Here is a 13,651-nt window from a genome sequence, read left to right on the forward strand (position 1 = left end):
CCTCATCAACCTTCGGTTCTCCACAGTGCAGAGAGGATACGGGCTCAGAAAGATTCTAAGCTATATACCCCCCAGCCACTCTTGAGAGCACCAGGGACTGTGATTCTGTGGGTCATCTCAGGCAGTGAAGCAGCAGGGTAGCACTCTAGATGCTGGCCTCACTGCCTGCTCAGCTTCGGGGCAAGGGCAGGCCCTCTCTCCATATGGTTCCCACCCTAGGTAAGGAGGACCAGTACTGCTCTAGCCAGAACCCGGTCCGACTCCTCAGCCCCTGCTGGCTTGGAGGACACTCAGGCCTACAGGGGCTGGAGCTTCACTGAGGAACACGTGTGGCCTAATCGGGGCCTCTGTGCAGTTCCGATGGAGACACAAGGCAGGCGCATGAGCGGAGGACAGGCACCATGCCAGTTCCCACTAAGTCCCCTATCCAAAGAGTCCCATGGCGGTGTCCTATTCTGAGGAAGAGGGAGGTAGGGGCAGCAGAGTTCCACTCACATGGGGCGTGGAACATGACGAGGACAGAGGAGTGCTCCTTCACAAACTGGTCAAAGTCTTCATCGGTCAGGTGATAAACGGAGCCGCCCTCATCTGCCCAGGGAGTCTCGGGGACCTGGGGCTGTGGCGGCTGTGGACTGGAAGACCAAAAAACAGGCAGCGCTCAGAGCAAGCCCTGGGGCCTCAACAGCCCTTACAGAATCCAGCCCCCTGCACACACAGCTAGCTCCCACACCAAGGCCTCTTACACACTGGACCTGGAGGAAGAGTCCTGGCTGCCCATCACCCCTCAAAGCAGCAGCGAGGTACTTAGCAGACAGCAGTGCACATGGTGGCTCTTTGCTACAGCTTTCTAAGACAGCTCAGGAAATCTCACTTTCCCCAGTAACTGGAGGGCTTGCTTAGCCTTTTCAAGGGATCGCAAACTTCCAGCAAGCTGACGAGAACAAAGCGCAATGGTGCAGAGTGCCCTCTGGGGAAGCTGGGTGTCCTGCTCTGTGCCACTCACTGGCAGGGCATAGGAGGAGGAAGAAGTGAGGTCAGAGGGCCGGGAAAAAGCAAACCTGGCTGAGCAGAAAGAAGCTGTGAAGGGGTTGGGAATGACCACTGAGCTTGAGGAAAACCAGGTTGGTGGTATACACCCTGCCAGAATCTTCCATACTTTACTAATCTATTTCGAGGCTCAGAACAGACACGGCTGGCACCCCCAGAGCCCTCATCTACTCCATCACTCACTAGTGCAAACCTCAGCAGCTGCCTGATCTTTTAGGAGCCTGTTTCCCCCGTGGAGAACCACAGGCTGGTGTCTATAGCTCCTGGGGCTATGTGGAGGGAAGGCTCCCAGGTACCCATTTCCTGCCCAGGATGAGATGGCTGGTGACATAAGATCCCTGCTGGTGACATAAGATCCCCGCTGCTTTACTGCCAAGCACCTTTGCCAAAGCACCTTAACTGCAGCTTTGAAAAAACCCTTTGTTTGACAAATGTGTAAAGACAGCCATTGTTCCCCGCCTGCAAGGGCCTACAGCAAGAACATTTCAGAGTTCCAGCAGTCGGGGCTGGAGAATTAATCAGAGAGCAAGGCAGCTAACACAGCAGGACCTGCCATCTCCCAACCCCACAGGAGCAGAAGCTGGGTTCGGAGCCTATGAGCCCAGGTTGGCTTTGTGGACTGAGCTGCCCCATAGCCTCAGTCTCACTGATCTTGAGAAACAGGAAGTGGCCAAGCCTTTGGTCCATGCTTACCAGTGTCAGACCGTAACAGTGCCTGGCACTGGTCTGGCAGGTGAAGATTTCTAAAGAGATACTTGAGTCTCTCAGCCTGACGATCAGCCTCGAAACAATGGACCCCAAAGAAACAAGAACTCTGGAATCTCACGCTGGGAAAAGGAAAGGGTACCAGCCGGAGGGGGACCTGGTCTCCCCGAAAGAGATGTCACACAGTTCTACAATGGAGACTGAAGCTTGGATAAGGATAGGTCAATAGTGGGCAGGACCCCACCTTGACCAGGATGGCTTACAAGTATCTGTGGCTCTCTATTCAAACATCCACCTCACATCAGGACCCCAAAGATGGATTTGGGGGGTTTGCTGGATCCTTTTGTACCTCTTCCCAATGGGACCACATTGGGGGGAAAATCTCCCTTTTCTGCTTTCCATTTATTTATTTATTTATTTATTTATTTATTTATTTATTTATTTATTTATTTATTTACTTACTTACTTACTTACTTACTTACTTATTTTTCAGGACAGGATCTCACTATTTAGTTCTGGCTGCCCTGGAACTCGCTATGTAGACCACCAGGTTGGCTTCAAATTCACAGAGATCTGCCTGCCTCTGCCTCCCAAGTGCTGGGATTAAAGACCTGCGCTATTATACTCAGCTGCTTTGCACTTTTGATTTGGCTCTTTGATCGGCTTACTGATGATGGGAGGTCAGACCTGACTTGGGACACAGGTTGTGACCTCCACATTCTCTAACTAGATGGTAAAGATGGTAGTGGTGGCAAATTCAAGCTTTGGGAAATCACCGGCCAGATACCAGTTCCATGAAATCTAGCTTTTTTTTTTTTTTTTCCATTTTTTTATTTTTCCAGACAGCTGTGTAGTTTTGGTACCTGTCCTGGAACTCACTCTGTAGACCAGGCTGGCCTCGAACTCACAGAGATCCACCTGCCTGTGCTTCCCAAGTGCTGGGATTAAAGGTGTATACCACCACCACCACCACCACCACCGGGCAAAATCTAGCTTCTTATATTTGGGCTCAAGCCACTAACCCTTCACACTACCAAATACATTAGAGAATTCATCTTCACAGTATATATCTACTGCAGCTAGCACATACCTTTAATCCCAGCAGAAGCAGGCAGATCTTTATGAATTCGAGGCCAGCCTGGCTAGCAAGTTCTAGGTTAGCCAAGTTTACATTCTGACACTGTACTTCAAAATCATGATGATGACGATAATTTTTAAAAGCCATCTCTAGCAGGTGATTTGCCATGCAGAGACTAGGGGTCAGTTAGTATGCATTAGTACAGGCAGGTTAGGTACACTGTGAACCACCTCCGCAGTGGAGGACAGAGGGCTGAAGAACAGTGAGTATTCTTTACACAGTAGCATGGACAGACTTCTGGAGACGTACACAGCAATCCGTAATTACCACCTCTTGTATAAAAAGAGGAGCGAAATGCTCTTGTTTGTACCTACTATGAAAAAGAGTTTGAGACCATACAGGAAATGAGTTGAAGTTGATACCTCTAGGGTGTGGCAGGGAAAACAGGAAGGGAGAAAAGGCAGAAGGAAGGTTTTTCAATGCATACTTAAGTGTCTTAGATCTTTAAAAAAATTATATAAATGTAGTCTATTAAAAATCAAAGTAAGCCAGGCAGTGGTGGCGCATGCCTTTAATCCCAGCACTTGGGAGGTACAGGCAGGTGGATCTCTGTGAGTTCAAGGCCAGCCTGGTCTACAGAGAGAGATCCAGGACAGCCAGGGCTACACAGAGAAACCCTGTCTTGAAAAACAAAACAGCAACAACAACAACAACAAAAATCAAGGTAATTTTAAAAACTCAACGAGAGCATCCACATGAGATGCAAAAGCCAAGTGCTGGCAGAGTATTAAGAACAACCCTGAGAAGCTTCCTGTTTAGAGACCACCCCAAACCCACGGGGCGGCTCTGTTCATTTGTTCTGAATGTATAATTCCACTGAAATGAAAACAACAGGAAAGACAAAGCAGGGGAGAGAAATCTGCACAATTTCAGGAGCTAAAAATAAAAAGATACCTCGGCTACAGGAGCTGCACCCTTGAAGTGGGGCTGCAGCCGGGCTGAAAACAGGGGGCGTCACTACAAACCCATCCCGAGAAGCACCCATGCCACAGACAACTGGGGGATTACTTTCGAGAGAGCACTGCAGGAGGGTCACATTTGTAGAATGTGCTGGAAAAGGAGCAAGCAGAAGGCTGTGCACAGAGCACTGAGCAGCGCTTCTCACAGTATGCCTCCCCAGGCAGCTGGCGCTCTACAGCCTGGGGCTCCCTCAGTCCTTCCTCCCAACACACAGCAGGCAACTCATGCAAGCTCGCTGAGTGATGAGTGAAGAAACCTAGCTAAAGGAGACAGAGGCAAGCAACTGTCTGTGAGTTCCAGGCCAACCTGGTTGATATAGTGAGACCCTGTCTCAAAAAAATCAGAATAAACAAGTGAAAATTTAAAACGGTATTTCAGGCTGCTTGGAGAAGAGAAACCATAGTTTATTTTCTGTATATCTGAGGAGAACTATTGCCAACCAGTAGAGGCTCCAGAGAGGACACCTGAGCACTGTGTAAATCTATCCTGAGCAGATAACAGAAACCGGGAATGAACGCACCCGGACCATGTCATATGCCTGACTGAAGGAGCCCAGGTGAGCAACTTCAACTTAAAATATCTGCCAGACAACCGATGGGAGCAGATGCAGAGACATACAGCCAAACTCTGTTAGGCGGAGCTCAGGGAACCCCACAGAAAATGGGGAGGGAGGATTGTAGGAGCCAAAGGGGTCGAGGACACCACAAGAAAATGCACAGAATCAACTAACCTGGGCTCATAGGGATCACAGACTGAACCAACAACCAGGGAGGTTGTGTGAGTCTACCTAGGTCCTCTGCACGTATGGTTATGTAGCTTGGTGTTCTTGAGGGACTCCTCACAGTGGGAGTGGGGGGGTGTCTCTGACTCCCTTACCTTCCCTTGGGACCCTTCCCTCCTCCAGTGTTACCTTGTCCAGCCTTAATACAAAGGGAGGTGCCTGGTCTTATTTCAAACTGATACACCACATTTGGTTGATATCCCTGGGAGACCTGCCCTTTTCTGAAACAGAGGATAAAGTGAATCTGGAGGAGAGGGGGATTGGGAGGGAGGGACTGGGAGGAGAAGAGAAAAGGAAAAATGGTCGGGATGTAATGAGAGACAAGAATTAAAAGTATATATTTATCTTCTTGACAGTGGATTACTCACTGGCCTTTTTACAGCTACTTCTCATTCCCAGACAGACAATGGGCAGGAGATGCCCTGTAAATGTACAAAGGACTAACCAGACATTCCTAGGTAATCAAGTATAACTTGAACTCAAAAAGGGGTAAAGGGCTGGGGTGATAAGTTCAGTGGCTAAAAGTCCTTAGTATGCAAGTATGGATACCTGGGTTCCAATCCCCAGGGACTATCTAAAAAGCCAGGCACGGTCTCCTGTATCTAACCCCAGCATGGTGGGAGGCACACACAGGAGGATCACCTGGGCGTGCTAGCTGCCAGCCTAGCTCTAGACTGTGGAGAGACCCTGCTGCAGGGGAATACGGTAGAGAGTGATGACCAAGCATGACACTCAACATCTCCCCTGCACGGGCGCATGCCCACTCGTACCTCCACACTCAGGTGCACACAGACCACACACATACACTACACTCTCACGACAAAAACAGTGAGGTAGAGGACACCGGAGGTAATTGCTGGGGTGTGCTTACTGACTCCTCAGTACCCTTCCAGGCCTCTGGCTACTTTTGTGTGCTCTGCAGACTAGACGGGAATATCTGTCCTGGGCAACCTAGTCCTGGAAAGGCCACCCATAAGCTCAACTCAGGGAGACATGTGAGCCACAGACAGAGAACGACAACGTGGAGCAGTAGAGGGCAAGAACAGTTGGTGTCTGTTAATTCAGTTTACCTCTGGTTGAGAGACACAGGCAGAGGTGTGTGGCTAGGCCAAAATGAACTGCTGTTTACGTAGCCCTCTACTTGCCTGCCACCCCAACTCAGCAGAGGTGACGAGGCCCCTAGAACCATGAGGGCATGCAGCTACTGTATCAATGGTCCAGTCCAGAGCCCTTGTGCCCCCAGATGCCAGGACTGGTTCTAGGGAGCGCAGGTTCTCTCTGAGGCTTCATACATCACTGGGAGAAACAGCCAGGATGGATGCTCCCCAGTCTTTGCACACATGGTTATACAGAGACCCTGGAGAACAGCTCAGGGCCAGGGCAGTGCTGAGGTGAGGCCCTCTCCTGCCCACTAGGGCTGAAGGAACCAGTAAAGACTTAAAATAAACCAGACAAGGAGAAACCGCACATGGAGCTGGGTACACATGGTGGAAAAACTTGAAGGAAATCTACCCAAATAGCTCTAGGTAAGAGGGTACAGAAGTGCTTTTCCCCAACACTTTAAAGGTTTTCTACAAGAAACATCTTACTTGAAAATCCACAAACTCAGAAAAATACTTAAAATTTTAAGGTAGTTGACAACATGGTGACATGGGCTAACTCTTACAGGGGGCGTGAGGTCAGGCAGCTCACTGGACATCTTGTAAGAGGTGACCTATCTATTCTTATTTTGATAGGGAGGAGCACAACAGTGTGCCCCAACCCTGAGTGCTCATATCTGCCTAGAGCGTGTGGCTGCAGGGAGCCCCAAGTTTTCCTTCCCATCAGGTCCCAGCTCCTCTCTCATCTTGGAGACTACAGATGTACCAGGCTGATGGCAGGGGCTCCCTCTGACTTTGAGAAGAAGATGAGAAAAGAGGTGGGAAGGCATGGCCAGGACAGTGCTCCATAGCGGGCAGCCCTGGGCTTCGGCAGGTCAGGTCAGCAAGGGGGGCAGGGGCCAGGTGGGTGCAGAGAGGGTAAAGGGCAGGTGGTCGGCTCAGGTGGAAAGACATCAACCTGTCACAAATCCCCACCAAGCAAACCTCATATTGACAAACAGCTGGCTGCCGTGATCACATCTCCCCAGCCCTATCCCCCACCCCAGACAAAACCTTATCTTTCTAGAAAGAGATGAGGGTGTTTTGAAATGAGAAAAGGCTAGGGAAGGGGAGGGAAGCAGGCAGATTTTATGCTCTGGTGACAAATGAGATTGCTATTTGTTGAAACCTTTTCCCAAAGCAGACCGAGCTATGTCAGGCTGGAGGACAGTACATTCTTATTATCAAATGGAAAATTATCAAAAGGAAAGTGAAGGCCCAGGTTAAGACAGTGAACACATAGTAATAGGGAACAGCCTTCCCAGGCAGGGGCTGAAAATGAGGTAGCCGATGGGGACAGAGATGTGAAAATGCTTCCAAAAAATACACGTCTCTGTGCAAACACAGGTGGACTGGTGTTTCGTCTCCCGGGCCCCGGGGAGTTCATGGAGACAGGGCTTCAGCATTTAGAAATCCGTCAGCGTGTTCCTTAGAGTTTTGGTTTTTAATACAACATCCATTCTTATCACAATTTCTGAAAAACCACATCTCGAACCTCTGTATCTTTAACCCAGGGGTCTGTACTCGGGCTCCCTAAAGTAAAGATGCCAATATATATTAATGAGCTGGCGACTGGGGACGGGGAAGGCTGAGGGCCTATGCTGAACTCTTGAGTGGGATTCCAGGGGGCCTACTGGGGAGCGAGGTCAGCGGTCTAGCTACCTATCATCAGTCCTGTAGACTTCGGCAAGTTACTCTGTCCCTCTGCCTACGGTAACTCAACCGTGAAGCAAGGATAAAAACCTTCTGGCGGTGCTACTGTGAACACTATCAGGTGCTTACAGTGGTGCCAGTCACAAAGCAGAAGCCCTAAACAGTAGCTGCTATTTCTACATGTATGTGCAAATGACCATACCATGGGAGAGCAGGTGGGCACTGGGGAAGGAGTGGCCTGGGGGCTCCAGGAGAACACTGGGCTCTGTGAGGGCTCTGGCGAGGTTAAGCTAAGCTTGGGAGGAGTGGAATGTTCAGTGGGATGATGACAAGACACAGCAGCTGGCCTGTGGTGGCTAAGATGTCCAGAGATCTAATCATATTATCTTTTTTTTTTTTTTTTTTGGTTTTCCCAGACAAGGTTTCTCTGTAGCTTTGGAGCCTGTCCTAGACTAGCTCTATAGATCAAGCTGACCTCGAACTCACAGAGATCCACCTGCCTCTGCCTCCCGAGTGCTGGGATTACAGGCATGCGCCACCAGCGCCCAGTGATCTAATCATATTATAAAGCAGGGATTGAAGGTTGCCATGAAGCAGGTGTGTGTGTGTGTGTGTGTGTGTGTGTGTGTGTGTGTGAGTGTGAGTGTGTGTGAGAGAGAGAGAGAGAGAGAGAGAGTGTGTGTGTCCAAGGCATTAGAATGTTCCAGAATAGCTTCACAGCATCTAATAGAGTGTTGTTTTTTAAATAAGCACTCAAGTGACAGTCCTATTTTCAGAGAGACCTCCATGGAACTGTCTCAAACATGTCATCCTAGGTGAGAAGTACTTCTATCCGTTACAGTCCGGTGTGTGGGAAGGGGGGAGGGAGGCTTAAATTTGAATGAGAAGATTCCAGAAAGCCCTTGACTACCCCGAGAGTCAACAGGTTACATAGCCCATCCCCAGCTCCATGCCATGAAGAAAGAGAGGGAAGAGCGGATTCTAGACGGGTCCTGTCACCACAGCTCAGCAAACCCTCATAGCTCCTGCACCCCCTATCACAGATCCGCATGGGGGAACCAGCCACACAGGCAGTGTGACAGTCTTTTCCCTTCCTTGACCTCTTCTCCAGCACAGCCCTGTGAGCGAGGGGCTGCCCTTAGCACAGCAGATACCCCCAACCCCTGATGAACCCAAACACAAATGCAGGCCTTACTTCTTCAGCCACTCCACGATGTCCTCGGCTGTGGACCCATAGTTCTCGTACTGGAACAGAAACCTCCCTTTCCTGTGAAACGGAGAGACAGAGAGGCTCAGCTAGGGACACCAACACCACAAGGGGGCAGCACACCCCAGAAGGGAATCAGGAGACTTACTCGAAATAGCAGATGGTAGGGTAGCCTCGCACATTGTACTCTTCCTTGACATTTTCAAACTCCGAGGGGTAGACATTCATCCCAGCCAGCACCTGGAAGAACGGAGAAGAGACTGGTCTACTACCTGCACCCCCCTCCCCCCATGCATGGCCTGGCCAGGTGTCTCACTGGAAGAAGACACTTGGGACAAAGCCTTGCAAAATGGTGTGCAACCAGAGTAACAAGGCTGTCTGAATGAGCCCAAACAACAATGGAGAGCTTTGGGAAAGCCAGGCATCTGAGCTCCAGGGCTGCCCTCCAGATAACTGCTCCACAAGCAGGTGCATTTGGAACAAAAATAGTTCTGAGGGCCTGGATCAAGGCCACAGCCACCTAAGCACACAAGGTGCCTTTTTCTCTGTTCACGGTCAAGTAGAGCCAGTCTTTCTAAGTTGGGGAAACAGAAGCTTTTCGACACACTGAGCCTCTGTGTAAGGACCTTGGACATCTCATGTCCTGTCCTCAGGCTGCTCACACTCCATTTCTCACACGTGGCTAAGGAGACTATGACTCTCACAGTACATGAGAGACGAGGTGTGCTGTAAAATATTATTTGAAGGTGTGTTACTTTTGTTTATGGTGCATTTGTTTAACTCTGTGAAGCTGTGTTACTGTGCCTGTCTAAAACACCTGATGGTCTAATAAGAACTGAATGGCCAATAGTGAGGCAGGAGAAAGGATGGGCAGGGCTGGCAGGCAGAGAGAATGTATAGAAGGAGAAATCTGGGAGAGGAGAGCCAGACGAGGACAACTCAGGGTGCCAGACACCCAGCTACACAGCCAGCCACGGAGTAAGAGTGAAAAAGTAAGATATACAGAAGTAAGAAAAGGAAAAAGCCCAGAGGCAAAAAGTAGACAGGATAATATAAGTTAAGGAAAACTGGCAAGCAACAAGCCAAGCTAAGGCCGGATGTTTATAATTAAGAACAAGCCTCCATGTGTGATTTATTTGGGAGCTGGGTGGCAGTCCCCCAAAAGAGCAAAACCCAATAAGAACAGAGGTGTCCACAGGCTTGCTTAACCTCCCCCCTCCCCACTCCCGACTTGCCATGTGACCCCTCTCTTTCTCCCTGCTGGTGCCCCTCACACTCAGCCTGGTTTGACTATAATTATAAAAGTCTGACAGTGTTCTGGTCCTAGGGTCTCCATGGTCCATGCCCATCAATTAGAAAGTGAGTAGCTGTGTCTCTGCTATGTGGCTAACTACTAAGAACCACCCAGAATGCAGTGTCTCCTGACATGGGCCCTTCCCCACAGTGGAACCTTCTCCCACAGGGCTGAATTAGGTGCTAAAACTTCGAGTCTGTTCTCATGAGAGAATGTTGTTGAATGGCCAGCACAGGAAGGCTGCTCACAGAGCAGAGAAACCCAGAAGTGAAGGGAAGAACATAGAAGGCAACATAGGAAGTTAAACACTATGGGTTCTAATGGAGATGGACACAAAGAAAGAGAATCAGGAACACAGTGAACATAGTGGGCAATGATCTTGACCTATGAGCAGTGTGGCCCTTGGAAAGCCACCTCCCCGAGGCTCCTTGTTTGGAAGGTGTAGGTGATGTGACTATTGCAGGCCTCTTAAGAGAACAGAATGGGACAACCTAGGTCAAAGATTTGAAGCCCCAAACTGGTGCTCTGTGACCTCAAGGTCCTTCTTTCCTACAAGCCTTGACGCGCTGCCTGTGCCTGCAGCCCCTGCAGCCCAGAAACATCTTTCAAATTGTTTTAAACACCTAGCAGAGTGCCTGGCATGCAACCGACACACAACATGTTCTTGCTAAATCAACAGGGTTCCCCTGTCCCATTTGGGGGTGTTGTGAAGAATACAGGAGAATAAGCCTGAAACAGAACCGACTGGAAGCCCTGGGGCCCTCTGAAAGCCGCTCTGCTCATTCCCCAGAGTGGTTCAGTCTCTTCCAGTAATGTCTGCCTATGTTAAGGTTCTCTTCTCCTGTCTAATTGATCTCCCTCACGTCAGTGCACACTTGCCACAAGACTGATCACACACATCTCCTTCCTTTTTCCATCACAGCGCTTCTCCACAGCAACTTCACAAGCCTACTGAGTACAGGCGGAAATCCAACTCCGTACTCAGCCCATATGGTCCCTGTCTCAGCTTTGAATCCTTCCTTCTTACAAATCTCTTAATTGTACACCTGCTAGGGTCTAGGTTTTTTTCTTTTCTTTTCTTTTCTTTTCTTTTCTTTTCTTTTCTTTTCTTCCTTCCTTCCTTCCTTTTTTCCTTCCTTTCTTTCTTTAGGAGACAGTCTAAGCTTTCTGCACAGGAAGGAAACTGGCCTGTGTGTGCATCATCTCTTCCTCCTCCTCCTCCTCTCCATCACCACTGTTAGCCGTCCAAACCCCCACCTAGCAGATTCATTTCCGTTGACAAGGCTCAACTCCCTCTCTCGTACTTAGTTCAGTTTCCTCGTCAGCAGCAACTCTTGTGCTCTGATGATTAAGGGACAAGACACGGAAAATCTGTTTCAACTCAAGATGAATCAGGTACTTCTGTTAACACTACAAAGTTTATAATCTGCTCACATTTCCAGAGCACATGTTGTCTTTGCTTCTGGTCCCTCACTTTGGGCATTTGGGTCCCCCTTCTGAATGTGGCAACCACTAAAGACTCAATCATCCACTTAGGTAAAAACCGATCTCATCTCCAGAGTAGCCTTTTCCAAACACCTATACTTGGGTGTCTTACCTCAAGATTCTGTAGCACTTCTGGGTCATTTGGGAGACAGTGCCTAGTTAATGAGAAGTGTGTGTGTGTGTGTGTGTGTGTGTGTGTGTGTGTGTGTGTAGTGTGTGTATGTGGGGGGTGGGGAGGTTTGTTTGTTTGTTTGTTTGTTTGAGACAGGGTTTCACAGTGTAGCTCTGGCTATCCTGCAACTATGTAGACCAGACTGGCCTTGAACTCAAGAGATTCTCCTGCCTCTGCCTCCCCAGGCCTGGGATTAAAGGCGTGTGCCCCTACACCTAGTGAAATGTGTATTTTTTGAGCAACATGTGCCCAACAGGTACTTCTTCACACTAACCTTTGGCAGGAACAATCATGGATGCTGCACAAGGGGAAGAGTTCATAAGCTACTGCTCTAAGTAGGGTCAGATTGCCAAGACATTTCAGGAAGGGAAATGAAGCAAGGTTTACAGCAGGATGAGTGCCCCCTCCACCCCAGCTCCCCCAAAATGGAGAGTGTGTCTACCTAGCTGGACTGCGGAACACATAGACTTGGAAGAGAGAAGGCTGTAAGCAAGTTAGTCAAAGTCACTTTGGAAAAGAGTTTAGTTGTCAAGGCATTTGGGACCCCATTCAGGGGTGGTGAGATCAAAGAAAAACGTTACTACTCAGCTGCATTTCTTTGAAATAGAGTCATTCCCCAGTATCCACTGGAGTTGGGAAAAATACCAGGATATGGAAATCCTGAGATTCTCGTCTCCTCTATGAAATGGAGTAGCATTTACATATACCCTACAGAGACTCTCTTATATGTTCCAAATTATCTCACATTTTCCCCAAACAGAAGACAATGTAGATGCTAAATAGTTATGATAGTTATGACTTAAGGGATAAACTCAGTCTGTACATGCTCAATAGAGAAGCAGTTCCCTTAAATATCTTATACCCACTGTTGGCTGAATTCAAAGATGCAGAGCTCTAGAATATACAGGGTGAATACACAGGACAGGGCAGGTTGTCAAGGAAGAGCTGTAGGTCAGGGGGACAGTGAGTAGGCTCCAACACACACCTATATGGCCAAGCAGAGCCTGGTCCAAGATGGCGGATGTAGACAAGATGGTGGGTGCGGACAAGATGGTGGATGTGACAAGAGATGTTTGCCAAAGTGCAGGACACACCGCTGAGGAGCCAGGCAGCTCAGTTAGGGGCCTAAAGGAGGGCTACTGGTGGAGGGAATAGTCCATCAGGTGGAGGGAAGCTGTTTTATTTTAAACAGTGCATTTAGAAAGAGGAGGAAATCTAGACTGTGATGTCTAAGCTATCAGATATGTGGTACCGGGGCTTAGGAAATGAGCTTGGGCAAAAGCAAGGGCACAGAGAAGATCAAGGGCACCGACTATGGCAAGACAAAGAAAGCACCGTGTGAAGCGTGTTCTGTGCTAAAGAGAGAAGGTAGGCTTTGGAGGCATGTTCTCCTAGTGAACCTGATGAATGGACTCATGGTAGTCAGGAGGAGGTGGAGGTCATTCGCACCTACAAAGTGTGCCATAGCTTACACATTTGCTCCTCACAACCCAGTGGGCCAGCATCATCATCCCCACTTCAAAGCTAGAGCAAAGGAGGATCCAAGGCTCAGCACCTCACTCAAGGACTCCCACCTAGCTGGCAGTGAGTGAGCGCCAGCACCAAGCCTGGCCTTTACACATCTGTTACCAGAACGGAAGCACTTCAGCTTTACGTCCTCTCTAGCCAATCGTGGTCAAGGCTAACAAGAGACCGGCGATGCACAAAGGCCCGGTGTGGATAAGGGCAAGGCTGGGAAGGGTGCACATGGAGGCATAGCTCTTTCTAATGCTGCTGACCCAAGCAGCAGCGTGGCTGACGATGAGGATGCCAATTAGCTAGCAGCAGGGAGGACAGATGCCCCTGACTCACCACTGGTCAATGTCAGTGCCAAAGGGAGCAGATTTGAGTTTGGAAAATGGCAAAGGCCGCATATCCCTGACCTGGCCTGACTTCCTGTATGACATCATCAGGTTGGTCACCTCCCAAGCTCTGGAGCAGAAGACAACTTCTGACCCAGACAAAAAAAGGCTCAAAAATGGCAGCGATGAAGAGGAGGCTGGATGCTCTAGGCCAGTTGGATTTTAGCAG

At 49.2% G+C, this 13,651-nt stretch overlaps 1 protein-coding gene across 1 annotated transcript in view; it reads right to left on the bottom strand.

The window, feature by feature from the left end:
- Positions 1-13,651, bottom strand: part of Pdia5 (protein disulfide isomerase family A member 5) — a 90,798-nt gene that overhangs the window by 26,051 nt on the left and 51,096 nt on the right. Inside the window, exons 9-11 of the mRNA XM_036203778.1 lie at positions 8,779-8,870; positions 8,619-8,690; positions 496-632 (exon numbers count right to left, since the gene is read on the bottom strand). Of these exons, the coding sequence (XP_036059671.1) occupies positions 496-632; positions 8,619-8,690; positions 8,779-8,870 (301 nt within the window). The remainder of the gene's footprint in view (positions 1-495; positions 633-8,618; positions 8,691-8,778; positions 8,871-13,651) is intronic.

The sequence above is a fragment of the Onychomys torridus genome, chromosome 12 (genome assembly GCF_903995425.1).
Source record: "Onychomys torridus chromosome 12, mOncTor1.1, whole genome shotgun sequence".
NCBI classification, from domain to species: Eukaryota; Metazoa; Chordata; class Mammalia; order Rodentia; family Cricetidae; genus Onychomys; species Onychomys torridus.